The 24,800-nt window shown below is 38.0% G+C and overlaps 2 protein-coding genes across 2 annotated transcripts in view; one reads left to right on the plus strand and one right to left on the minus strand.

Annotated features, from left to right (window-relative positions):
* The window catches only part of LOC139168612 (guanylate cyclase soluble subunit beta-2-like), a 31,046-nt gene extending 15,993 nt beyond the window's left edge, over nt 1–15,053 (plus strand). The window contains exons 8-16 of the mRNA XM_070754236.1: nt 1,169–1,272; nt 3,472–3,688; nt 5,194–5,514; nt 6,580–6,728; nt 7,619–7,765; nt 8,759–8,913; nt 10,803–11,017; nt 12,025–12,147; nt 14,902–15,053. Coding sequence (XP_070610337.1) covers nt 1,169–1,272; nt 3,472–3,688; nt 5,194–5,514; nt 6,580–6,728; nt 7,619–7,765; nt 8,759–8,913; nt 10,803–11,017; nt 12,025–12,147; nt 14,902–15,053 — 1,583 coding nt within the window. The remainder of the gene's footprint in view (nt 1–1,168; nt 1,273–3,471; nt 3,689–5,193; nt 5,515–6,579; nt 6,729–7,618; nt 7,766–8,758; nt 8,914–10,802; nt 11,018–12,024; nt 12,148–14,901) is intronic.
* A 4,947-nt stretch (nt 15,054–20,000) lies between these two features.
* Nucleotides 20,001–24,239, minus strand: CCDC195 (coiled-coil domain containing 195). The gene is made up of 3 exons (XM_070754084.1): nt 23,975–24,239; nt 20,659–20,893; nt 20,001–20,121 (listed from the first exon to the last, which is right to left on the minus strand). Exons 1-3 carry the CDS (start codon nt 24,237–24,239, stop codon nt 20,001–20,003), a joined length of 621 nt encoding a protein of 206 aa, XP_070610185.1.
* Between the last annotated feature and the right edge of the window lie 561 nt (nt 24,240–24,800).

Here is a 24,800-nt window from a genome sequence, read left to right on the forward strand (position 1 = left end):
GAAAATGCTGTATCTTCAGATATATCCACGAAGGCCAAAAGTCCATGCAGCAATACAGAATTCTTGCTGCCAAGCTGAGGCTGTAGATAGCAGACCTACACCTCCCACGGGTCTTCCAAAGCTGCTGGGCCACAAGCCAGGAACAGAGACGCCGAGAAACAAGACAGGATAACGCAACTCCAAACTGATAACACTCCACATGGCTTCAAGGGCTTGCCTGCCTTTTAAACCCTGCTAAGGAGGACCTCACCCAAACCCAGCTGTTCCTAATTCAGTGCTGATAATACTTCTTTAATTGCTCCTTTCTTTGATCTGACCGTCTCTGTCGCATGTCAATGACGGCTTGAGCTTCATCACCTAATGACTCCAAACTACTGGCTGGGGAGAGCCCCCCCCCCGGGGCTCTCATGCTGTTCTCCTTCATCCCATTCCTGATTTTCCTCTCCCTCGTCCGACTGTTCAGCCCCCTCCTCTTCGCTGTCATCCTCTTCCGGGCATGGAGCCAGCAGAGACACAGCCGGTCCCTGAGCAGCCTCAGGCTGAACCACAACACAAACTACTCAAAATTTCCACTACCGGTTCTCCAGAACTGGTCAGAACCTGCTGAATCCCACCTCTGCCTTGAACCCAGGATGTCAGCTCCCCAGCTGACAAGTTCAGCATTTTTAACCACTGAGCCATCACACCCCTCTAATGTTTTAATAGTTTCCATTAAAAAACTCAACAGGAAGCATTTTACAGGGAAATCCACCACTGATCCTGAATTTTGATTATATAATCAATCAATTTTATTTTTAAAATGTGAATTGTTGGTAGTACAAACCCAATAGGACAGGGGATGAGATATTTAAAAAATAAATGACCCGACTCTTAATGTTCAAAGAGGTAAAGGTATGTTCACTTTTACAGACTCTTACTCTTCCATTTCAGCCAAATTAGGTATGTTTTTCTTTTAATGCTCCAATTCGAAATTAATGTTAGAATAAATATTATTTCAGTATTTCAGTGCTTGAAACTGTACCATATTCATATACATTAAAAAAAACCATCCACAGACTTGAGTCCTTGAAAGACAGGAGTGACTATAAGAATGAATATTTATATATAAACAAACAAACAAGCAATAGGCTCCTGCTGATTCTGAAAATATCTCTTTTTCATATTACAGGTCGACTTCTTAAAGGATTTGATCCTGTCTATCCTAGGACTCTCTGGATTGACCCAAAGACATTTTGCATTGGGCTTCCTTTCCATATTGTTTTTGATGAACAGGTAAAGAGTCAATACAGTATTGGATTGTTCTGAAGTGCATGTATGTCTTTCCCTAAATAAACAGCATTTGCTCCCATATAAATAAATAGTGGACACAGACATAGGGGCCATTTACTGTACTGTAATCCTAGAAGAAGGTACGACTGTATTAATGTATTAACAACTGTATTAATGGTTTACATGCTGTGAGCCATCCTAAGTCCGAGGAGAAAGGCGGCATAGAAATTAAACAAACAAACAAACATATCACAGATGGATGCTACATTTGCGCTCCTTTATTCCCTGATAATACTTCTGAAGATTTAATCTAAAGTCAGTCAGAATGTCTGTCTGTCTATCTTCCACCAACCCACCCAGCCACACACACACACACACACACACACACACACATCCATCCATCCATCTGTTCTGTCGGGTTCTCTGATAGACTCCCCCCAAAAATTCACAGGTACAAATTTCAGACACACACACATTTGAAAATTCAAAACAATGTTCTTTATAATGAAAATTCACTTAAACTAAGCCCTCTTTTGGTATAGCAAAGAGCACTCGTCTCCAAACAAACTGGTAATTTGTACAAGTCCCTTATCAGTTCTGTGATACTTAGCTTGCAGCTGTGAGGCAATTCACAGTCCTTCTTCTTTCACAAAGTGAAACACACTTTGCTCTGGTTTAGTTTCAAAGTGGGGAAAAATCAGCACACCAAAGGTCAAAGTCAGTAAAGCAGTCACGAAACACAACGATCAGATAATCCTCCACAATGGCCAAACCCACAGGCTGCTATTTATAGCAGCCTCACTAATTACCACAGCCCCACCCAATCACAGGTGGCCTCATTTTCTTTGATAATAATCTCTCAGTTGTTGTTGCCTATGCATCGCTCTCCGCATGCGTGGCTGTATCATTAACTCTTGTTCTGAATCCAAGGAGGAGCCAGATAATTGATCTCCTTCTGAGCTGTCTGCCACACTCTCCTCCTCCCTGTCACTCATGTCTTCTTGATCAGAGGAGCCTTCATCAGCAGATTCCACCGGGGGTAAAACAGGCCTGCAGCATGTGGATGTCTCCCTCACATCCACAGTCCTTGGGGCAGGAGCTGGGCCAGAGCTAACCACAACACCATCCATCCAATATCTATATTATTTTTACTTAGAACTACAAGCTTGTTTACAAGATTATTTCTTTTGGGATAATAATCCCTATATGTTCATCCCATTTCTATTTGTGTTGCTAAATTATTCACTAGAGTGCATACATGCACACATACATACATACATACATACATACATACATACATACATACATGTGTCCAGTTTGTATTTTTCCACACTAATGCAACTTAATAGTTATGCATAACATAGTGATGGGGTGTTGCAGAATGCAAGATAAAGGATGGAGAATGGTTAAACAGTTATAGTTATAGAATGAAGGAAAGATTAAGAATACAATTGTAGAGCTATTTTCATTTTAAGAATATATGAGTAAGCAGGCTGGATCCCTTAAATTCAAAGTTGGCAGACTTTATTTCACACTGTAATAAACCAAGCAGCAGATTCAAAACAGGGAGAACAGATTCAAACAGATTCTGATATCACAATAAAGGAAATATGCTTATCTGCATAAATTATCTATAGGTCACAGTATACTAAAGCAGCAATGGTATTTTTAAAAAATATATGCACAAAAGGGAATTAGATGTGCATAACAAAATATAAAGACATCAATATGTTACATGCACCCTGACATCTTCAAATGAAAGAATCGGTCATGTATTTGCTTTATGATGTTTGATAAAAGTATTGCATCATTACTCTGATGATGTCACGAGGAACCTATTATTTGCTTCATGCTTGCCTGCCCTGCAATTGACTATGGAAGAAGCCCTGCGCAAACATCTTTAGTTCTACCTGCTGCTAGGCAACATGCATATAGAGCAGCTAATTAGGTCTGCCCACTGCTGATCCCTTCTGTAGGGATTCAAGGAAGAAGTGAGTCCTTGGGTTGCAGATGGTTTGGCTGTAATGATGTAGATGGCAATGGCAACACTGATAATACAATCCAGCAGTTTTGGACAATTTATCCAATTGGTAACAATTATAGAAAGCTGCATGTAAATGTTTATAAGATGACATTTTATTGACAGTGGAATAAAAATAGGGAAAGTGTAAGCAAGAATCCTGTTTTGTTTTCTTTTTAAAGCTCAGAGTGAAACAAGCTGGGGTTAGTATTCAAAAGATTGTGCCTGGCCTTCAAACCTTGGGCATTCGTCTCAATCAGTACTTCACTATTGTACGCCCTGAAGTGAAATTTACCATCTCCAGTGTTCAGAGATTTATCAACAGCCAATTTGTTTTCCGGACCAAGAGAGAAATGATGCCGGACTCTTGGAAGCAGCGTCCTATGTTAGAACTAAGAGGTAGTTTTCCCATTTCTTTATAGCTATCAGGCAATAACACACTGAAGAGATAACTATGTCACGGGAAAAACACAAATTCTTTCTAAAGTTACGCTTCTGTGTCCATAGGCTGAATTGCTTCATTACAAATGGTAGAGGCTTCTCCATAAAATATAAAATCTCTGAACACAAGCATTTTAAATATTATGGAGAATGTGGCCTCCTTCCGGATCCTTTTTCCATAGGCAAACCCAGAGCTGGCTTTTCGGATACAAATATAGATCAATGGTACACATTATGTTGATGCATGGCTACCACAAGCAAGTGTGCAAATTGCACAGTGCAGAAAATAGCTATGCCTCGGGGGCAGCAAATTGTGACAGTGGTAGTAGCCTGGTGCTCTATTGCAGGGTGGGAAAATACCCATCCCATAGGTATTTTATGCATTTGCACATGCATTATAGATAAAAAGAGAACGAAATGCCAGGAAGCCATTGCTGCCATGTGGTTTGACCTTTTGATGGAAAAAAGCTTTTTGCACAAAGGCACCTTACATATCAGTGGCAATTTGGGGTCTCTGCCTAAATTTAGGAGGCCATTGGAAACAATATTATGGCCATTATATGACAGTGTTGCCTTGGCCTTTGATTGCCTTCCCAGTAGAGGGGTTGTGAGTTTTTTTGTTTTCTGGGAGGGTCAGAGCGGAATCAAATTGGGAAGAATATATTATTATTATTATTATTATTATTGTTGTTGTTGTTGTTGTTGTTGTTATTATTATTATTATTATTATTATTATTATTATTATTATTAATTGGATTTGTATGCCGCCCCTCTCCGCAGACTCGGGGCGGCTAACAACAGTGGTAAAACAACATGAGCAATCCAATTAATAAAAACAACTAAAAAACCCTTATTATAAAAAACCAAACATACACACAAACATACCATGCATAACTTGTAATAGCCTAGGGGGGAAAGGATAACTTAACTCCCCCATGCCTGGCGACAAAGGTAGGACTTAAGTAATTTGTGAAAGACAAGGAGGGTGGGGGCCATTCTAATCTCTGGGGGTAGTTGGTTCCAGAGGGCCGGGGCCGCCACAGAGAAGGCTCTTCCCCTGGGGCCCACCAAATGACATTGTTTGGTCGACGGGACTTGGAAAAGGCCAACTCTGTGGGACCTTATTGGCCGCTGGGATTCGTGTGGTAGAAGGCGGTTCCGGATGTATTCTGGCCCAATGCCATGTAGGGCTTTAAAGGTCATTACCAACACTTTGAATTGTGACCGGAAACCGATCTTAGTAGTAGATGCTTGGAACAAACTTCCAACAGACGTGGTTGGTAAATCCACAGTAACTGAATTTAAACATGCCTGGGATAAACACATATCCATCCTAAGATAAAATACAGGTAATAATATAAGGGCAGACTAGATGGAGCATGAGGTCTTTTTCTGCCGTCAGTCTTCTATGTTTCTATTCAATATTTAATGCCTGCCCATCCTTATTCATTTGTTTGAACCAGGGCAGATGATCTGGATGGCGTCTGTTCAGTGCATGCTGTACCTTTGTTCTCCTCTGCTGCGTACATTGCATGAGTTGGAGGAAAGACACATGCACATTTCCGACATAGCTCCCCATGATGTCACTAGAGATTTGATCTTGCTCAACCAACAGCGGTTGGCCGAGATGGAGCTCTCCAATCAACTGGAGAGGAAAAAAGAGGAGCTGCGGATCCTGTCTAAACACCTGGAGGAAGAAAGAAAGAAAACAGAGGCCCTCCTGTATGCCATGCTGCCTAAACATGTTGCCAACCAGCTCAAAGAGGGGAAACGAGTTGAGGCAGGTGAATGCAATGAGATACAGACACGGTTAGATATGTTCAAGAGTGCGATCAGTAATTATTATGATATCTGTTTCTTGGAATCAATGGTAGACATTTAAGGACGTTGTACAGCCAGTGCACAAATGTTTTTATCTTCAAAATATATGGGCCTTGACTAAAGCTATGTTAGGTCCCACCCCTGCCCACCGAATACACTGCTATCAAACAAATTTGATATATTGATTCTATTTCAGCACTGATTTATTTTTTCTTCCAGTAATTTTTGTTTTAAAATCCCACGGCCTTCACTCTAAGAATGCTACTTTCTGTCATTTCCAATTTCCACATGGTGGAAGTTAAAAGCCTTGCTTAACATTTTCAGCAAACAACAATTGATATAATATAAGGCTTTCTTATAGAATGCATTCCTGTTTTGTAAAGCTGGTATTTTTGTTGTTGTTGAATCCATTGGACCGGTTGTTAGAAAATATCTTAATATAACATAGTGCTTTGAAATTTCTTTGCATATCTTTATAAATTTTATCTCTTGCCCATTTTCTTGGCCAATTCTGTTTTCAAAATTACAAAGAAGCTGGATTATTATAATTTGAAAAAACATTTCACAATTAATATTTTTGTCAAACCTGAAGCTGACATTATCAGAGCCATGTTGATGCTTCAATTTTGCTACACTGGGGCTGAGGGATAGGGAGGGGGGAATTGAGATAGCTGGGATTTTGTATCCAAAACAAATTACAGGTGACTGTTTTAAAAAAAGGGGGATTTTTTTTTAAAAAAAGCTCTTCAAATTAGGTGAAAACTGTGGGAACATTCAGAGTCAGTTTTACCAGATCATGCCAATATTATTATTATATATTCCAATAACATTATTGGAATACCTTGCCTTGGAGTTCTATTTGCTATGGACATATTACTTGGAACCCTGACAATTTTATAAATAGATGCTAAAATATTAAGTATATTAATACATTTATGCAATATTGTTGAGTTTTGTGACCAATTTAATGATGAAACTAGATGTGATTTCTAAAACTCCCCTCTCTTCTTTTTCCTCTTTAACTATAGGAGAATTCAAAGAATGTACTATATTATTCAGTGATGTTGTGACTTTTACCAACATTTGTGCCCAGTGTGAGCCTATTCAGATAGTCCTCATGTTAAATGCAATGTATCTACGATTTGACAGGCTAACCACAGTACATGATGTCTATAAGGTATTTTCAATTGATACCCTGAAAGTGATATTATGGGGAGAAAGGAATAGAGATGTCAAAAATAGCTCCTCTGTAACCCTATTCTGTTTTAGCAGAGGATCATCAGAGGTCTGTATTTACTTATAGGTTCCCAACAATCTTTGGAAAGTTAAGCATTAACTAAAATATAAAGTGTCTGCACAAATTAAAAAAGCTAGATAGATCTCTGGTAGTATTGATGGAAGTTCTTGCTGGTAGCTCCTTGATTGGGATATTATTTTCTGCTTGATTGTTTGCATGCTAATAAAATAAATAATAGATAAACCACATTTATACACCATTCAAAAGAGACAATAAAAAATCTAAAAAGTAAACAATTGTCTCTAGCAACCAACACCCAGATAACCAGGGATTAATGCCAGACAAGTGACCAAACTCAGAGTGTACCAAGGACTCCCAATATTTGTTAATATATTTACGTAATTTTTCAGTAAAACACTGATGCACAATGAGATGATTAATGTTTAAAATGTGAAAATTCCATGCTGATGCATTAAAAAAATGTAAGAGAACAAATAATGTCTCCTTTTGCAATGCCAGGTAGTATCATCTTGCTACATAAAAGGTCACTTGCAAGTTGTGAGAAAACCTCTACGGAAATATTTTTCTTCCTATTTGTAGAAAGAGAAAGACGGGAAAGTTCCATCTTCCATCCCCTGTCCTAATGTTTCTCTTTTACTAGTATCATGTATATAAATCTTGTTATATCTTTGTATACCACCAATACGTACTTGACAAGACCAACCAACCAACAAATAAAATCTTCAATCTGGTTGTAAATAATATACTTAATGAAACTCAACATCGTCTTTTGAAATAAAAGTTGCTGTCTGTTTATTTGTTTTGTTTAGGTGGAAACCATAGGGGATGCCTACATGGTCGTAGGGGGTGTCCCTGTGCCTGTATCAACCCATGCTGAACGGGTTGCCAATTTTGCCCTGGGAATGATCATAGCAGCCAAAGACATTAAAAACCCTGTTTCTGAAAATCCTATTCAGGTGAGTAGAAAATTGAAATACAAAAGGACACAATTTCTGTCTCAGTTAAGACAGCGTCAACAGAGGGATAGCATCAAAATCATAGCATTAGTGAGGCCATCCCTGAACTACTCTGCCTATTTCTGGTCACCATGATATAGGGAAAAAAAGAGGCTGAGAGCCTAGAACAGTGATGGCGAACCTTTTTTTCCTTTGGTGCCGAAAGAGTGTGAGTGAGCACTATTGCACATGTGTGAATGCCCACACCCACAATTCAATGCCTGGGAAAGAGTGTGAGTGAACACTATTGCACATGTGCGAATGCCCACACCCACAATTCAATGCCTGGGAAAGACGAAAACAGTTTTCCCCGCTCCCTGGAGGCTCTCTGGAGGTCCTCTGGAGGCTGGAAACCTTATTTAACCATTTAACATATTTAAATATTTAAATTTGAAAGTATATATTTAAAAAGAGCAAATAGGTTCAGCACGAATCCCAGCAACCGATAAGGTCCCACAGAGTTGGCCTTCTCCGGGTCCCATCGACTAAACAATGTCGTTTGGTGGACCCCAGGGGAAGAGCCTTCTCTGTGGGGGCCCTGGCCCTCTGGAATCAACTCCCCCCGGAGATTAGAACTGCCCCCGCCCTCCCTGTCTTTCGTAAACTACTCAAGACTCACTTATACAGCCAGGCATGAGGGAGTTGAGACACTTTCCCCCCAGGCTTTTTTATATTTTGTTTTATGTTTGGTATAAATGTGTTGTTTGGCTTTTTAAAAATATGATAGGGTTTTATATGCTTTTTAAAAAAAATATTAGATTTGTTCTACTATAATATTGTTTTTATTATTGTTGTGAGCCGCCCCGAGTCTTCGGAGAGGGGCAGCATACAAATCTAATAAATTGAATTGAATTGAATTGAATTTAAATTTATTTACTTATCTATCTATCTATCTATCTATCTATCTATCTATCTATCTATCTATCTATTTATTTATTTTGAACTCTTGTTCAGATTAGGGTTGGGATCCACACAGGATCTGTCCTTGCAGGGGTTGTTGGAGAAAAAATGCCACGGTATTGTTTGTTTGGAGATACGGTGAATATAGCATCCCGGATGGAGAGCCATGGCGTGCCAAATAAAATTCACCTCAGCGGCAGTGTTTATCAGTGAGTAATGTTATTGTTCTTAAACCATTGCTTTATTATTGCCTGGCCTGATTGGAAGTTGGGAAAGAAATCTAAGAAAGCTAGAAAGTATCAGTTTGGATTGGACTTGGGAAAATGGTTTTATATTTATGTAGTTTGGATTATGGATAATATATATTCTTTTATGGAGTGTTTTATAAATGTTTAAATTTGTCTTTAGAGGAATTGAAGGATGATTCATTTTAAAATAAGCTTTTAACTATATTTTAACTGTCTAGATTTAATTCCTTGTAAGTCAGGAATTGTAATTAGAACAAGTTTAGAACAATTCTCTTCCTCCCATGTATCAATAAGATAAAATTATAAACAAAACTGTTCTCTCCTCCCTTCCCTTCCCCTCTCCTGTCTTTCTTCAAAATTCTTTCAAAATTTTCAATTTTTTTCCTATTTCTATTTTTCTAACTTTTAAACAGCATTAATTTAAAGAAAAAATAGAATTTAGTTTTTAATTTGGTATAATAACTCTGGAAACTAATACTAAAAAATTATGTTCTGCTGAAGTTATTGTGACATTAAAAACGTAAGACTGAAAGCAATACGGTGATACAAAGATTCCTCCAACAAGAATGAATGAGCATATAGGTATAACTTTTTACAAATCTGTTCAGAGTTATTCTGTTCAATTCAGTGGGTTTATTCAGTGTAGAAACTTCAGATGAGTTGCATTATGATTCCCAGAATTCACAACCAGGATAGCCAATTGCTGTATTGTATTATTTCCTGAGTAGGTTCTGCCTTGAAATCCTCTCTTTTTTTTCTGTTTTTTTAAAAAGTAAAATAATTTATATTGAGCGAAGTTTTTATAAAGATTTTTTAAAAAACGAAGAAACATAGAAGGCAAAATAGGAAAAGATTATAAAAGAATAAAAGAACAGTTGGAATAACAAAAAATAAAGAAAAAGAAAGATATCTAAAGAAGTCACTTTTATGGAACAGCTACAGTATGCCTGCACCTTCCATACTGAATACATTCTGTTTTTCCCATAAACGAATATTTTTAATCAGTAAATCTCCAAATCAACTGTTCGATTCTTGCAATTTTTAGCAAAAATAAATAAATAAATAAATAATCCATGAAATGTTTCCAGTCTTTTATAAAAACAATTCCTTACTTGATCAAACAAGTCACTTTAGCACTTGCTGCAAACTTCACCTGTATTTTGCATTAACTCTTGATTCCTCCCATCCGCCATATAGATACATCTGGATAATTTTTTTAGCCACTATTAAGTTTTGCTACTTTTTTTCTCTTTTCTGGCAGCCATATGTCAACATCTATAAAAATAAGATTTCTGTATATCATATTCCATTTAAACACATTTCCAATTTAGAGCATTCCGAGTCTGAGGAGAGGGGCGGCATACAAATCCAATAAATAATAAAAATAATAATAATAGTGATTCACAACGGTATACTAGGTTTCTAATACTGAAATACTGATGTTGAAGGCACATGGTCTTGGCAGGATTGGCAGAAAAGTTATAGCTGTAAAAGCTTGACGCTATTTTTCTGGGATCATGATTCATTTCTTGCACCTGGAATTATAGCAGATATTACTGTACCAGTTTTACCAATAAAGCCATCCAGTAAAATAGTTAGTTATGTAGTAATGTTGATTGTCACTATTGCCATTTATTTACTAAAGACAAACCTTGAGATCTAAAATTTCTGGAACAATAATGTGTGTATGGGGTGGGGGATGGGGAGAAAGCTATTTCCATAGAACTTTTCAATATCCATGAAACTATACTATTTTCTATTAAACTATTTGTAAAAAGGTTGATTTCTGATTTATTGCAGTAAAAAAAAACCAATGACAAACATTATCCGCTATTGCTTTTACATATCAGATGCCTCAAAGAAAAGAATTTTGACATTAAGGAAAGGGGAGAAATTGATGTGAAAGGCAAAGGGAAAATGCACACGTATTTTCTGGTCCAAAATACAATTGCAACTGAGAATGAGATAATGGGAAGACCAAGTGAAGATGCTGGTGTTAACCCCGAATCTTCTCAATTATCTCAAGATTGCACTGTTGACAGCATGCAAAACTCTTTCTCACAAGGTACAGGAAAATAAAAGCAATGTTTTTTTTTTATTTAATTTTTTTCTTCTTTCTGATACCCAATTTTTGATGACATTTATTTATTTACTTATTTACTTATTTACTTATTTACTTATTTACTTATTTACTTATTTACTTATTTACTTATTTACTTATTTACTTATTTACTTATTTACTTATTTACTTATTTACTTATTTACTTATTTACTTATTTACTTATTTACTTATTTACTTATTTACTTATTTACTTATTTACTTATTTACTTATTTACTTATTTACTTATTTACTTATTTACTTATTTACTTATTTACTTACTTGTTTACTTGTTTACCTGTTTACTTGTTTACTTGTTTGTTTGTTTGTTTATTTGTTTATTTGTTTGTTTGCTTTGTCCAATACACAATAATACACAATGAAGCTTATAGAGATATAGTAGAGAAGAAATATGAGATATAGGAGAGACTATAGGACAGGGGACGGAAGGCACTCTAGTGCGCTTATGTACGCCCCTTACTGACCTCTTAGGAATCTGGAGAGGTCAACCGTGGATAGTCTAAGGGTAAAGTGTTGGGGGTTAGGGGATCACACTACAGAGTCCGGTAATAAGTTCCGTGCTTCGACAACTCGATTACTAAAGTCGTATTTTTTACAGTCAAGTTTGGAGCGGTTAATATTAAGCTTGAATCTGTTGTGTGCTCTTGTGTTGTTGTGGTTGAAGCTGAAGTAGTCTTTGATAGGCAGGACATTGCATGACATGGTTTATGCATCTGAGACTGTACCACCCATGCATAAAATGAAAGTATTAGCCAGCTTAGAAGGGAATCCCAGGAGTTGTAGAAATGGCAGAGGGCATTTGAATTCTGCACAATGCGAGCTCATTGGCCTTAGAATACTGACAGGATGCTTGGAATGCTGGGGATGCCATCCTTGTAGAGAACATGACTGATTGCAATGAAGAATTTCAAACTGCACATTTTCTAACATTTCTTTTTGTCTTTTCTTAAAGATGTCCCACTAAATTCAGAAAAGGAATTGCCTCCTATTGTAGCAATGAAATATGCAGATAGACCCATAGAAAACCACCCCAATGTTAAAGGAAAGCATGAATCAAGAACAAAGGATTTAACAGGTAAAAAGACGAAAGTACACTAATGAGATTGGGACCATAAAATCATTAATTTCCATCTCCTCTTCATTAAGAGATATAATAGCCATTTCCCTACCATTCTGTGTCTTAAAACTAATGAAGTTATCAACAAATAATCCATCATCCAATGGCAGTAGAATGCTTACATTTCTGCAACAGACCTCACATCACTTATACTCAAGAGAGTGAACCATCAGGAGAAACTGAATTAAGGTAATGTTGAATTTGTCTATGCAGATTTTCAGTTATTCAGGTCATGATTGTCCCAAAGATGCTTTTTCAAGCAGAAACTTGTTTTTTCTGTGAAGATGTTTGGCTTCTCAACCAAGAATCTCCATACCCATTTGCCTCACTCAGGTGACCTTGATGACCCAAATGAACCTTCAGGTGGCCTTAGTGACTCACTAAAATAATGCAAGTGACCTGCTGTCTACAAGGAGAATAAATCCTTCCACTCTCCACATCCAGTTGAAGGTGAAGAATCTTCATGAATGAGAAGCGAAATGTCTTCAAAGAAAAACCAGAAAGTCTAGTTGTTGCTTGAAAAAGCACCTTTGGGATAATTGTGAATAAGAGGGAAAAAGTTGAATTAGTTTCTCTGACTTTCAGTTCTATAATCATGTTCATCATCATCATCATCATCATCATCATCATCATCATTGTCAGGTTTCCCACAGAGTGGGCCTTCTCCGGGTCCCGTCAACTAAACAATGTTGTTTGGCGGGACCCATGGGAAGAGCCTTCTCTGTGGTGGCCCCAGCCCTTTGGAACCAACTCCCCCCAGAGATTAGAATTGCCCCCACCCTCCTCGTGTTTCGTAAACTTCTTAAAACCTACCTCTTCCATCAGGCATGGGGGAACTGAGATATTCTTTCCCTCTTGGCCTTTACAATTTATGCATGGTATGTCTGTATGTATGTTTGGTTTTTATAATAAGGGTTTTTTTTAGTTATTTTAGTACTGGATTGGATTGTTACATGCTGTTTTTATCATTATTGTTAGCCGCCCCAAGTCTACGGAGAGGGGCGGCATACAAATCCAATAAATAGATAGATAGATAGATAGATAGATAGATAGATAGATAGATAGATAGATAGATAGATAGATAGATAAAACTTAGTCTTGAGATTGTGCATTAGCAATGCAATTGTTTTGTATCAACTGAGTTATGATTTAAATATTTATTGGATTTTGCTTATTTATTCAGTTCATTGTGAGCCTGTGGAGTTCCAACTGGAATGAAAGATACTTGTTCAAATGCTATGAAAACATTCTATGTAACAAGCTGTATCTCTACTCATGTGTGATTTGCATGAGTAGCATATGTGTAGTAAAGCAAACAATGGGGTTACAGGGTTAGCCTTATCTTCCACCCAAACCCCAAAGCTTGTTCAGCCCCATCGTCCACCATAGCTGCCACATTCAGTAATATGTGTTCAGTTTTGTGGTTAATTGACCTCATTCCCAAATTTCCTTGTCATCAGGTTGGAATTTGGGGAGTTGAAGTCTATACTTCTTAAAATTGATAAAGTTAAGGAACACTGCTTTAGAAAAATAGGACTAAAATGTTTTGATGTAATTTAATCTTACCATAAGCTTAAGTAAAATAACTGAATATAATTAAATAGCAATTCCTTATGTATTTAATATTTTTTCTCTGAAACATTGCATTTGGCATCTTCTATTGAAGCTGGGTGGGAATGCGGTGTCTCAGTGGCTAAGGCGTTGAGCTTGTCAATCATAAAGGTTGGCAGTTTGAATCCCTAGCACTGTGTTAATGAGTGAGCTCCCGTTACTTGCCCCAGCTTCTGCCAACCCAGCAGTTCGAAAGCATGTAAAAATGCAAGTAAAAAAAGAGGGACCACCTTGGCAGGAAGGTAACAGCATTCTGTGCGCCTTCAAAATTTAGGCATGCCGGCCGAGGAATTGTCATTAGACAGTACTGGCTCTGGCTCTTTGGCTTAGAAACGGAGATGAGCCCTCTCCCCAGTCGTGGGCTATGAGCCGAAATGATAAATGTATTATTTATTTGTTTATTTATTTATTTGTTTGTTTGTTTATTTATTTATTGGATTTGTATGCTGCCCCTCTCCGCCTAAATTGCCGCCTAAATTGCGCTCGCTGCCGCGGCTCGTAGGTTCTTGCAGGGCCAGTGTGATTTTGTGAAGGTAGCAAAATCACGCATGGAGCTGCAGTTGCGCCTGTGTTTTGGTGAGGGTTTTTTGCTTCCGCGCATGCCAAAACACGGGCGCACCTGCGGTTCCGTGTGTGATTTTGGTACCTCCACAGTGCAGCAGCAAAATCGCACTGGCCCCGCAAAAACTTACGAGCCACGGCGGCGAGCGCAATTTAGTGTTCTGGCTCGTAGCCTGTCCCCTAGAATTGGGAATGACTAGCATGTATGTGTAAGGGGAACTTTTACCTTTACTTTCTTGAAGCTCTGAGAATCCTTTCTAAGTATTTGTAACAGATCACATGAGTCCATCTATTGTATGGGATTGTCTATAATTCTTTAAGAAAGAAAAATTTGGGAAGACATCCTGTCATGTAGCATGTCTCTGTTGGAATCAGAGCACTGTGCTGTTCAGCAGATGGTCTACAATAAAGTTTAAAGTTTATACTATAGTTTTAAACTCAACCCAATTTCTAAGCATGGCTTATGATGTACAGTAGCTATTGCCACCAGACCTGTGATCTTAATGGCCTATCACCAAAAGAACATATGTGTCTTTACAGGAGAACTGCATGATGCAGAGACCTTTGCAAGTCTCCATGATGACCAGCAGCCAAACCAAAATCCATACAATTTCATGCAAAGAAGACACAGGCCAGCTGCAGAGACACCACAGATCAGGAACGTTAGATCCAATTTCTGTAACTTGTTTTAATGTTCACTTTAGAGTATTTCTGTGTTCTATGATACTATATTTCATTGTTGCCCCATGGAACCTTCATTCAATGTACAGTACTGTGATCCAATATGTGTTTCAAGATCGTCATTTTTTTGTTTTCACTGGTAGCAATAACAATGTCAATATTATTATGGTCATAGTATTGACTTGTCTTATGTATGAGTATAACATTACCTCATTTATGACAAGGGAGAGTCAGTCAGCATATTTTGTACTGCCTTTTCTCTTGTATGTTATATTGCAAAAAACATTGCTGAAGTCAGGTAACACAATATACGAACAAATTCAACATTCCTGGCCTCTGAACAATATGCCTCTCATTTATTTGTAGTTTTAAATTTACGTATGGTTTCAAAGTCTCACAGAATCTGCTGTCTTTGTTTAGTGTGGGTATAACTGTTTTGTCTGTATAAGTCCTGAAACTCATTTGGAACAGCAGAAGAAATGGTTTGTCCCTCAGTCCATAGTTTTTAACTATGAAAAGTCTAATATCCTATGCTCTCCTCTCCTGTCCCCCCCCCTCTCTCTTTCTCTCTGTGTGTGCATACAATATTTTCATCTAAACACATGCACATAATTGACCAAAGGAAGTAAGGAAGGAAGTATGCATCACAAGGACCCAACCCTTTTTTAAAACTTATGTTATGACATTGTGATGCATATTTTATAATTGTGATGAAATCCAATCTTATGCAGCTGCCCCTGTCTTCTCCCCCCTCCCCCCTCCACACACTCCAAGATGTACAGGGTTCCCTTGACTTTCGCAGGGGATACATTCCAAGACTGCCCGCGAAAGTCAAATTTCCGAGAAGTAGAGATACTCCCTTCCTGCCTCCCCCTCCGTCCTCCATTCCTGGTTTTACTTACACACAGAACCTGCAGGGGCAATGAGGCGGCAAGCCGGGGGCTTTGCTGTGCTCGCTGTGGTGTCAATGGGTGGCAGTAAGGCTTGGCTTCAACTGGAGCGTACTAACGATCCAAGAATTAAAGGGGAGGGATTGGGAGGCTGGAGCGGAAGCGGAGCTTTTATTTAAAGAAGCAGGACGGCTGGGGTGGGGAAGGAGGAGGAGACTTAAAACGCAGTGTTGTACATCGGGTGGCCCCGGAAAACCCTTGGTGTGCAAAAAAATCACAGAGTATTTTTTAAATAATATTTATAGACTTTTCGCGAATATTGGACCCGCGAAAGTCAAGGTTACACTGTATAAGGATAAAGTATCTTCTTTGTTAAGAGTTTAGGAAGAATAGTAGTTTAGTCTGGAGCTACAGGTTTTCCCTAGCCCTCTAACTAATCTGACAATATATTCAGCACTGACGGAAATAAAGGCAGAAGGAAGGCATCATGGAACTACAACTTTAAAAAAAATTCACTGAAAATGGATGAAACGTTTTTGACTTTATTAATAACTTTTTTGACTTTCTTATTTAACCCTGCACTACTAAAAAAATAAAAACAAAGCACAGATCCGCAACTATGGCTATAGTCTACAGCTGATTAAGGGAGGAGCATGTTTTCCAATCAGATTTATTATCTACTAATTTGAGATGTTTCTTTGTATGGCCATCATTATGAATGTGTTTTCATGATTTATGGTATTTTCTATTTGGGCAATAAATGTTTTATATGAGATATTAAATTAGCCTCTTTTTATTGTCATGAAAAGAAACTTTGTGATTTAGAAGGAGATGTTTATCTGATACACTGATGTGCAGCTTTGCCTGCTGATATGTGTAGTCTACTTGTGGGACAGATATATAGACAATGAACTGCTCCAAGGTACATAAAATATTCAATTTGCTGCCATTCTTCTGAGTCCTACTGTTGAGATTGGTGGGGAAGACAGGAGAAAGAGTTGTAGTTTTTGCTTGATGCCTTTGGCCAGGTTTTTTATTGCTGGATTCAGGACAGCCAAGCATAGCCTTGCTTAAACATAGTTTAGCTGTTCCAGAAGAGCCATTCTCCTCACCCTGGCCAAACATACAGCTACCTCTCACCCACCCTGCTCACTCAAACCCGGGAGCAACAGGGACAATCCACAGGCTCAGCTGCAGGGGATCAGCTCCAGGTGAGCTCACATCTCCCAAAGCTGCCGCCGTTGGAGCCACGACAGGTGGGAAATGGGCACAATGGCTGTATGTTCAGGCAGGGCAAAAATGGCCCTGGCCCTGTTCCACCATGCCAGCAAAGAAGGACAGAAGTTCCAGCCCATCCGCCCCATTAGTGAAACAGGTGGCACGAAGGAGACTGCTCAGCTGGGTTGGGTTGGGTGGAGGAGGAGTTGTGGAGGTTGGGTGGTGGAGGAGCTGTGGGGTACCCCCTCCCCTCCCCTGTTCTCTGTGCATGAAGATGGACCTCCACCTGCCCTGAACACCTCGCTGCTCCCGCACTAATGCCTTGGCTCCGTTCAACCATGCTTCTTTGCTAGTGTTGTAGCTGAAGCCAAGAAGGTGACGGGGACAGCTGTGGTGGCAATGATGCTCTAGGATGACACATGAATGGAGACATACCATTGTTGGGCCAGGCTGCCCGCCCTACCAGGCCTAGAGCACTTTCTTCCTGTTCCCGCTGAGAAGAGAGAAAGAGGAAGGAAGGAAGGTAGGTAAGTAGGAAGGGGAAAGGAGAGAAAAAAAGAAATGAAGAAATGAAGAAATGAAGAAAGAAAGAAAGAAAGAAAGAAAAACTTATGACCACAATTGAGCTAAAAAAATTGGTTGCTAAGCAAGAGCATTGTTAAGTGAGTTTTACAAGTTGCCCATGGCCATCTGATCACCTGACCACCAAGACACGCCCACCTGAAGCAAAACCCACCTGACCTCCAAGCCACACCCATGGAATAAGCCAGGCCCCCAGAACTGGCAGTAAAAAAAATTGGAACCCACCCCATGGTTCCTAGGTATCATATTTTGCAGGAGGGGATGAGCATATTAAACTGGAACCACTAAGAGTCACCTTCACATTCAGCCTGGGAACTGTCTTTGTACTACTTTCAAAGCCAGTGCTACCTTGCAAGCTTATTGTTGAGGAGAGAATATAGAGTGAGAGAATGCCAGGTATACTCCCTTGAAATACCAAATGAAATTCCTTTGAGATGCAGACTAGAAATCTAAATAACATTAAAAGTAAATCAAATCAGTCTGAGGAAGGCTGGTTAACACTTTTATTAATACAAATTTATTAACCATATTGTTTACAAAATAAAAAGCTATTGTTATGATTTACAAATAGTCTATAATTGCTTAAAATCAGATAAAGAGTATAGTCAGTCATGAAACAAGGAAATAGAATGACTGGCCACTGAATTGAATACTATTATTAATCCTACTAACAATAACTCTAATACAGTAAAACATTGAATGAACAAGACTCCAAGTTATATGACTTCAGATGTAATGGGCAAAATATCCACCTTTTTATTCCCTGAAATAGGGAACATGACCATTGCTTTCTCAGGATAAGATACTTACCGGTAAGAATACAAAAGCAGGAAAAATAAAATGATGTTATTTTATTCACATATGTATGCTGTTTGCATTTCTTCAATTATATACCAATAACTTGAAAACCAATGGATCACATAAAAAAGGCATGATATATGGCATATTTTTATGATTGCAAAAATAAAATAATATAATATAATATACCATATATTTGGAGTATAAGATGAATCTAAATTTTAGAGGTGAAAAACAAGGGAAAAAGTATTTACAATAAAAACTTGACAGCTTTAAGACTTGTGGACCTAGAATTCCTTCTGCAGTCATGCTAGCTCAGGAATGGGACTTTAAGTCCACAAGTCTTAAACCTGCCAAGTTTGAATATCCTTGCATTCCTAACCCATCACCCATGTATCTTCAAACTTGCCAGCTTTAAGACTACTGAACTTCAACTTCCAGAATTCCTCCTTCAATCATGCTAGCTGGGGTAATTAGAAGGCAAATACAGCCCCATATTTGTGAAAAATGGGCATTTTGGTGGCATTTTTTCATAAAAATGGGGTGGGCAAAGGGACTAGGAAGCCTACACGGAGCTCCTGGATGCTGAGGGATGGCAAAAATGGCCCCGTTTTTCACAAAATTGGGGACATTTTTGCCTTCCTCCAGTCCCCAGGAACTCTCTGCAGACTCTCCAGACCCTTTGCCCACATGATTTTTTTGACTAAACAGATGAAAAATGTCCCATTTTTTGCAAAAATGGGACCATTTTTGCCATCTCCCAGCACCCAGGAGCTCTCTGTAGGTCTCCCAAATCCTCTGCCCAAAAATGGGACACGGGGGTGGAACTTTCTGGACAGCAAAAATGGCTGCATTTTGTGTATAAGATGCACTAACATTTCCACCCTCTTTAAGAGAGAAAAAGGTGCGTCTTATACTTTGAAAAATACGGTATTTTCTCCATAAGATTTCCTGTTTGGAGGGTTATTTAAAAATGTGCATATGTGTATATAAATAGTTAATTTTCCATTTTTTTTCTGTGTAAATGTTTTGAATAGAATAACATGAATATATTTTGGAAACCAACGGTTCTGCCCATATAGTTTTGTGCATTTTGCTTTTTGCTGCATCTACTATTAATTAAAAATATATAGCTTAATAAACAATATTATTTTAATATGTCAATATTAAAACGTTAGATGGAAGAACTAAGCACTTAAAAAAAAAAGCTAGAGAGGAAACTGTTTAATGCAGTCCTTTAACTCACTGGATTTTTTTTTTAGCATGGATGCAAAGCTGTCCCGATGGTGTCTGTCAGATGTTTTCTTGTCTTCTGCTAGAAAAGTCAGCCAGTGATCTGAAACATTATTTGCTTGGGTGATTCTCTGAAGGTATTTGCCAAAGCACTTTGCATGAAATAACCCAACCCTTGGGCTACATCAAGATAGTTTATTCCCCAAATCTGCATAGGTCTTCTAAAAAGTCGCCAGTTCACATGTCCTTTTCCATAATGGTGCTTAATTGTTTTGTGTTCTCACTTTGTAAGCAATTGAAAGAATCTTGATTTCCTGAATAAGGCGACAACAAGAAACTGACAGCCTTTACTTTGCCCCTAGAAAAGAAATGCATGCAAAAGATTTTAAATAAAAAGCCTTGTTTTAATTCTCGAGCAAAAACCCACCAATGCAATGCACTAGATTTATTTTTGTAAACCGACCCCACCTCAGAACTGACATCTCCAATAGAAAGCTTTTGATGGTCCAGTGCTTGGAGAAAGAAAACGTGGAAAATGAGATGTTCTGTATAAAAGCATTGAGTGAAATATGCTTTCATCTTAAGAGGTCACCTGCTCCCACTCCTATCAACTTCCACGCCCCCATAGTCAGAAATTGGTCTGTCAACAATTAGCCCATTTTGTAACTAAACCTGGCAGCCCATCCTCGAGGTACCAAAAGATTGTAAGAAAGGTTGGCAGAAATATTCAACAACGTGCTGATCCAAAATTAACTTTCCATTCAAAATGTTTTTAAAAGTAGATCTAACAAACCAAACTCAACTCACCTTGCTTACCAGATGTTTTCCAATCATCACCAGTTTTTTCTCCCCTAACTGAGCCTGATTCAACATTTTGTCATGTAATCCAACTTACCTGCACTTGAAAACTTGATCTTGAAAAGATCTGTTTTTAATTGATGAGATTTTGGCACAATCTTTGTCTTCTTTGTTGGATAATGGTCCATCTGAAGTAAAGACTGGTGACTTGTTCATCCCATTAAATTCAAGAGAAGCCTTGAAAGGATTCTTCTTATCACCTCTGTGGTGTTTATTGTTGAGAAGTGAAGGCACGGATGAGATAGAATAACGCCTGACAGTCATAATGTTATCTGCAGAAAAAACATGCAGCACATTCCAGTTATTCCAGTTACATAGAAAATGAATAGCATTGTATTTATAATTGTAAGTCACCCAGAATCACTTAGTTGAGTTGAGTTGGGTTGAGTTGGATATATAGTTGTATACCTGTTAAACAGTCACCCACCTGTGAGCAATACACACTAGGCGGTCCAAAATTTGATGATATCTCACCACCATACCCAGAAACCATATGAGAGTATGACAAATGTGACAGACTAGAAGAGAGAAATCAAAACAACCCATTTGATGTGGAAAAAGCAATAGGCGATACTTGGAGAATTTATAATATTATTGTTGCTGTTGCTTCTGATTATGGCACTACAATTCAATACAGTAGAAATAGTTAGAGATCATGGAAATTTTAATTCAAACCTGGAGTCCATATAATTAGGAGGAATTATCTCATTTTGTTGGGAGAAAAGTTAAGAGGCAAGTGAAGTATAATATAGGTATATTTATTCCAGTCTACCCATATTCATTTTTTAGTTTTCCCTTTCTCTAAGAAGTACTGGTTAGTGCACAGTCTTGGAACTGGACATTACAATAGGCCAAATGGTAAATAATGATTTGCACTTCAGATCAAATCATTTGTTATCCAACCAGTTAAGATCGTTCTGTGATGGTCATTTCTTGCCTAAAAAGGGGGAATCAAACAAAGTTTTTTCTTCATACAGGTAAAGATGGTTCTGTTTAGATAAATAGTTTAGGATTCACATTTCTCTAGACGTTATGATTACCTTTGAATATAATTGTTCAATATACTTGGAAAGAGCAACTATTTTTATTTTGAGAAACTATTTTTAATAGTCCTCTTAATTTCAGAAATACTTCTAAGAAAACACCTCCATGATTATTTCCTTGCCACTCTAATGACTTTAAGATATTTTGGGTTACAATTCTCACAGTTACCAGGCATAATGGACTTTGGGTGTGTTGGATTTGAATTTTGGATTGTGTAATACCACACATCTGAAGACTTCAAATTGGAAAAGACTCTGATAGAATTTGCAGTCTTCTTATATTGGCTCATGTAAGTCTTATTCCATAAATCTATTATTATCACATACCTAGGAGAAATCCCATGTAATAAATCTTATTTGTACTACTATTATTATTTAAAGTGCTTTGCTTCACCTTGAAAGGTGATCTCGTACCTTTGCTATTTCGCAGAGTCAGGCTTATTAAACATACCGTACATCAGATAATGCAATGTTACAATTATTTGAAAATACCATAACAGATCCAAATCAACATGATGCACAGTTTTGTTACTTTCCTCCGCTTTCATGTTACTTTGACAGTGACCAAGTTCAAAATTCTTAATTTATGTTAACCAGTTTTTAAAAGTACATACCAATTTCCCACTCCCTTGACTTATTTGTGCTTATAGAACTTTTTAAGGGAGATTAAATTTCAGGTTTGAAACTATACAATTAAGTTCTTTGAGAAACTTGCTGAAGAAAATGTCAATATTCGTGTAGTGAGAACATTAATTTACATCACTAGTAATAAAGTAAGCCACTATGGCATACCTAGACTCCTGCCCTACAAGTAGGCTATGTGATTATAATTCTCATTGTACGAGTTCCCAATTTCTTATAGGATCTCATAAAGATGTCACAAAGATCACCATCTACTGTTTTGTTTTGTTTTTCTTCAAATGTTCTTTATTTTTAGATTCGGGTAACAACTTTGTTCCTCATACTTATTTTTACAGTGTTGGATAAAAGAAATCAGGACTGTAGAAGAAGGAATGGAACAAAGGAAATAATGATTCTTTCAGAAATTTCAGAGGAATAAAAAATATTTCATAGGTTTAAGCCAGTAGAAATTTTCTTGTGGCATGCAATTTATCCTGTCTGGTGTCTAATTGTTTCTTTTCCTAAACAACTCCTAGAACCTTTATTGCTGCAAAACATCATTATCTCCTTATCTATGCAGTCTCACACATTATTCATGCAACTGGAAACATGATTGTGTCATATATTTCAGGCTAGAAATATATGGTTAGAAATTTTAGGTCATGACCTAAACTAGCATTTTCCAATTTCTTAGATTTTTTTTTTAAAAGGATGACAATTACTTTAGTCTCCAGATCATACAAGGAAATCTGGAGGATGACATCTTCAGTTCAATAATATTTGGGAGCTGGGTTTTGAAAAAGCGATAACTTAGTTCACACAATATTCTAAGCCATGATAATGTGATTTTTTTTTTTACTTTAGTTGAGTATATTGCATGAAATATGTCCACCAAAGTTTACTTAGTAAAATATTATTTAACATAGAAGACTGACGGCAGAAAGAGACCTCATAGTCCATCTAGTCTGCCCTTATACTATTTCCTGTGTTTTATCTTAGGATGGATATATGTTTATCCCAGGCATGTTTAAATTCAGTTACTTTGGATTTACCAACCACGTCTGCTGGAAGTTTGTTCCAAGGATCTACTACTAATATTTCCTCACGTTGCTTTTGATCTTTCCCCCAACTAACTTCAGATTGTGTCATCTTGTTCTTGTGTTCACTTTCCTATTAAAAACACTTCCCTCCTGAATCTTATTTAACCCTTTAACATATTTAAATGTTTCGATCATGTCCCCCCTTTTCCTTCTGTCCTCCAAGCTATACAGATTGAGTTCATGAAGTCTTTCCTGATACGTTTTATGCTTAAGACCTTCCACCATTCTTGTAGCCCTTCTTTGGACCCGTTCAATTTTGTCAATATCTTTTTGTAGGTGAGGTCTCCAGAACTGAACACAGTACTCCAAATGTGGTCTCACCAGCGCTCTGTATAAGGGGATCACAATCTCCCTCTTCCTGCTTGTTATACCTCTAGCTATGCAGCCAAGCATCCTACTTGCTTTTCCTACTGCCCGACCACACTGCTCACCCATTTTGAGACTGTCAGAAATCACTACCCCTAAATCCAAAGCATAAATCAACATCATGAACAAATCCAGTTCTTGGCCTTGTTTCTGATTCCAACAAAAGAAAAAGATGGACCAGAGAGTCACGAATTGATCATTGGCAGTTTTAGTTACACGGTACCTTTTTGTTCCTGTAGAGTCAGAGCAGAGCCAGCTGAAACACTCCTGCGCAGAGCCACTAGGGAACCAGGGGCCTCTTCCTCTGAGTTTGAGAGGTTCCTGGATTCTTCCTTTTGAGGGGTCTCTTTGGCACCCTCTTCTCGCGTTGTTTCCTTCTGCCCACCAAACTGTAACTTGCCTCGAAGGGCTTGGTTTTCTTGTACCAGCTTGAAGATCTCGGACTGCATTTCGTGGATGACTTGCACGAGCCTTTTTTGTCCCTCCATTTCTTCCTCCCACATGCCAGACTCCCAGCTCCAACACAGCTTTCTTTAAAAAGAGATGTTGAATCCATAGCGAAGGGCTCAGGTGGCACATAAATGTATCCCAGCAGAAAACACTCCCATCCAGCTTTCAGCATTGTGCCATCTTTCATCACTAGAGGAGCTTGGATAGACTGTCAAGGCTTGAAGAAGCCTCTCCATGATTTATTCATTCCGGGTTTCATTTTTCCAACTGAGCTTTACTCTGACAGTGGCCACTTTGATGCAAAGACAGACGGAGGCCCTTCCTGTAGCACAAAGCTGATTTGTGGAGTGCAGCCACTATGAGAATTACTAATAGAAGCAGGCCCTCTGTGTTTGTTTTGAGCTTCAGATTCAGGGGGTTTGCTGAGCATTTCTACCCTAATACAAACCTGATTTAACAATGATGGAATGTTTTAAGTTCAGCATGATTCTGAGATGAATTCAAACTTATTCCACATGCTCCTCTTTATATCCACGTTGAACATTTGCTTCACTGTTCAGCTCTTTGTTTTGTTTTTAAGATTTTATTCCATAGAAACA

Source organism: Erythrolamprus reginae, chromosome 5 (genome assembly GCF_031021105.1).
Source record: "Erythrolamprus reginae isolate rEryReg1 chromosome 5, rEryReg1.hap1, whole genome shotgun sequence".
NCBI lineage: Eukaryota > Metazoa > Chordata > Lepidosauria > Squamata > Dipsadidae > Erythrolamprus > Erythrolamprus reginae.

Coding starts and splice junctions, on each gene's coding strand:
- CCDC195 (XM_070754084.1), bottom strand. CDS start 24,239: ATGGAGGGACAAAAAAGGCTCGTGCAAGTCATCCACGAAATGCAGTCC. Junction 20,894..23,974: donor GACTCTACAGGAACAAAAAG/GTACCGTGTAAC, acceptor TTTTTTCTGCAG/ATAACATTATGACTGTCAGG. Junction 20,122..20,658: donor GATCAAGTTTTCAAGTGCAG/GTAAGTTGGATT, acceptor TTTCTTTTCTAG/GGGCAAAGTAAAGGCTGTCA.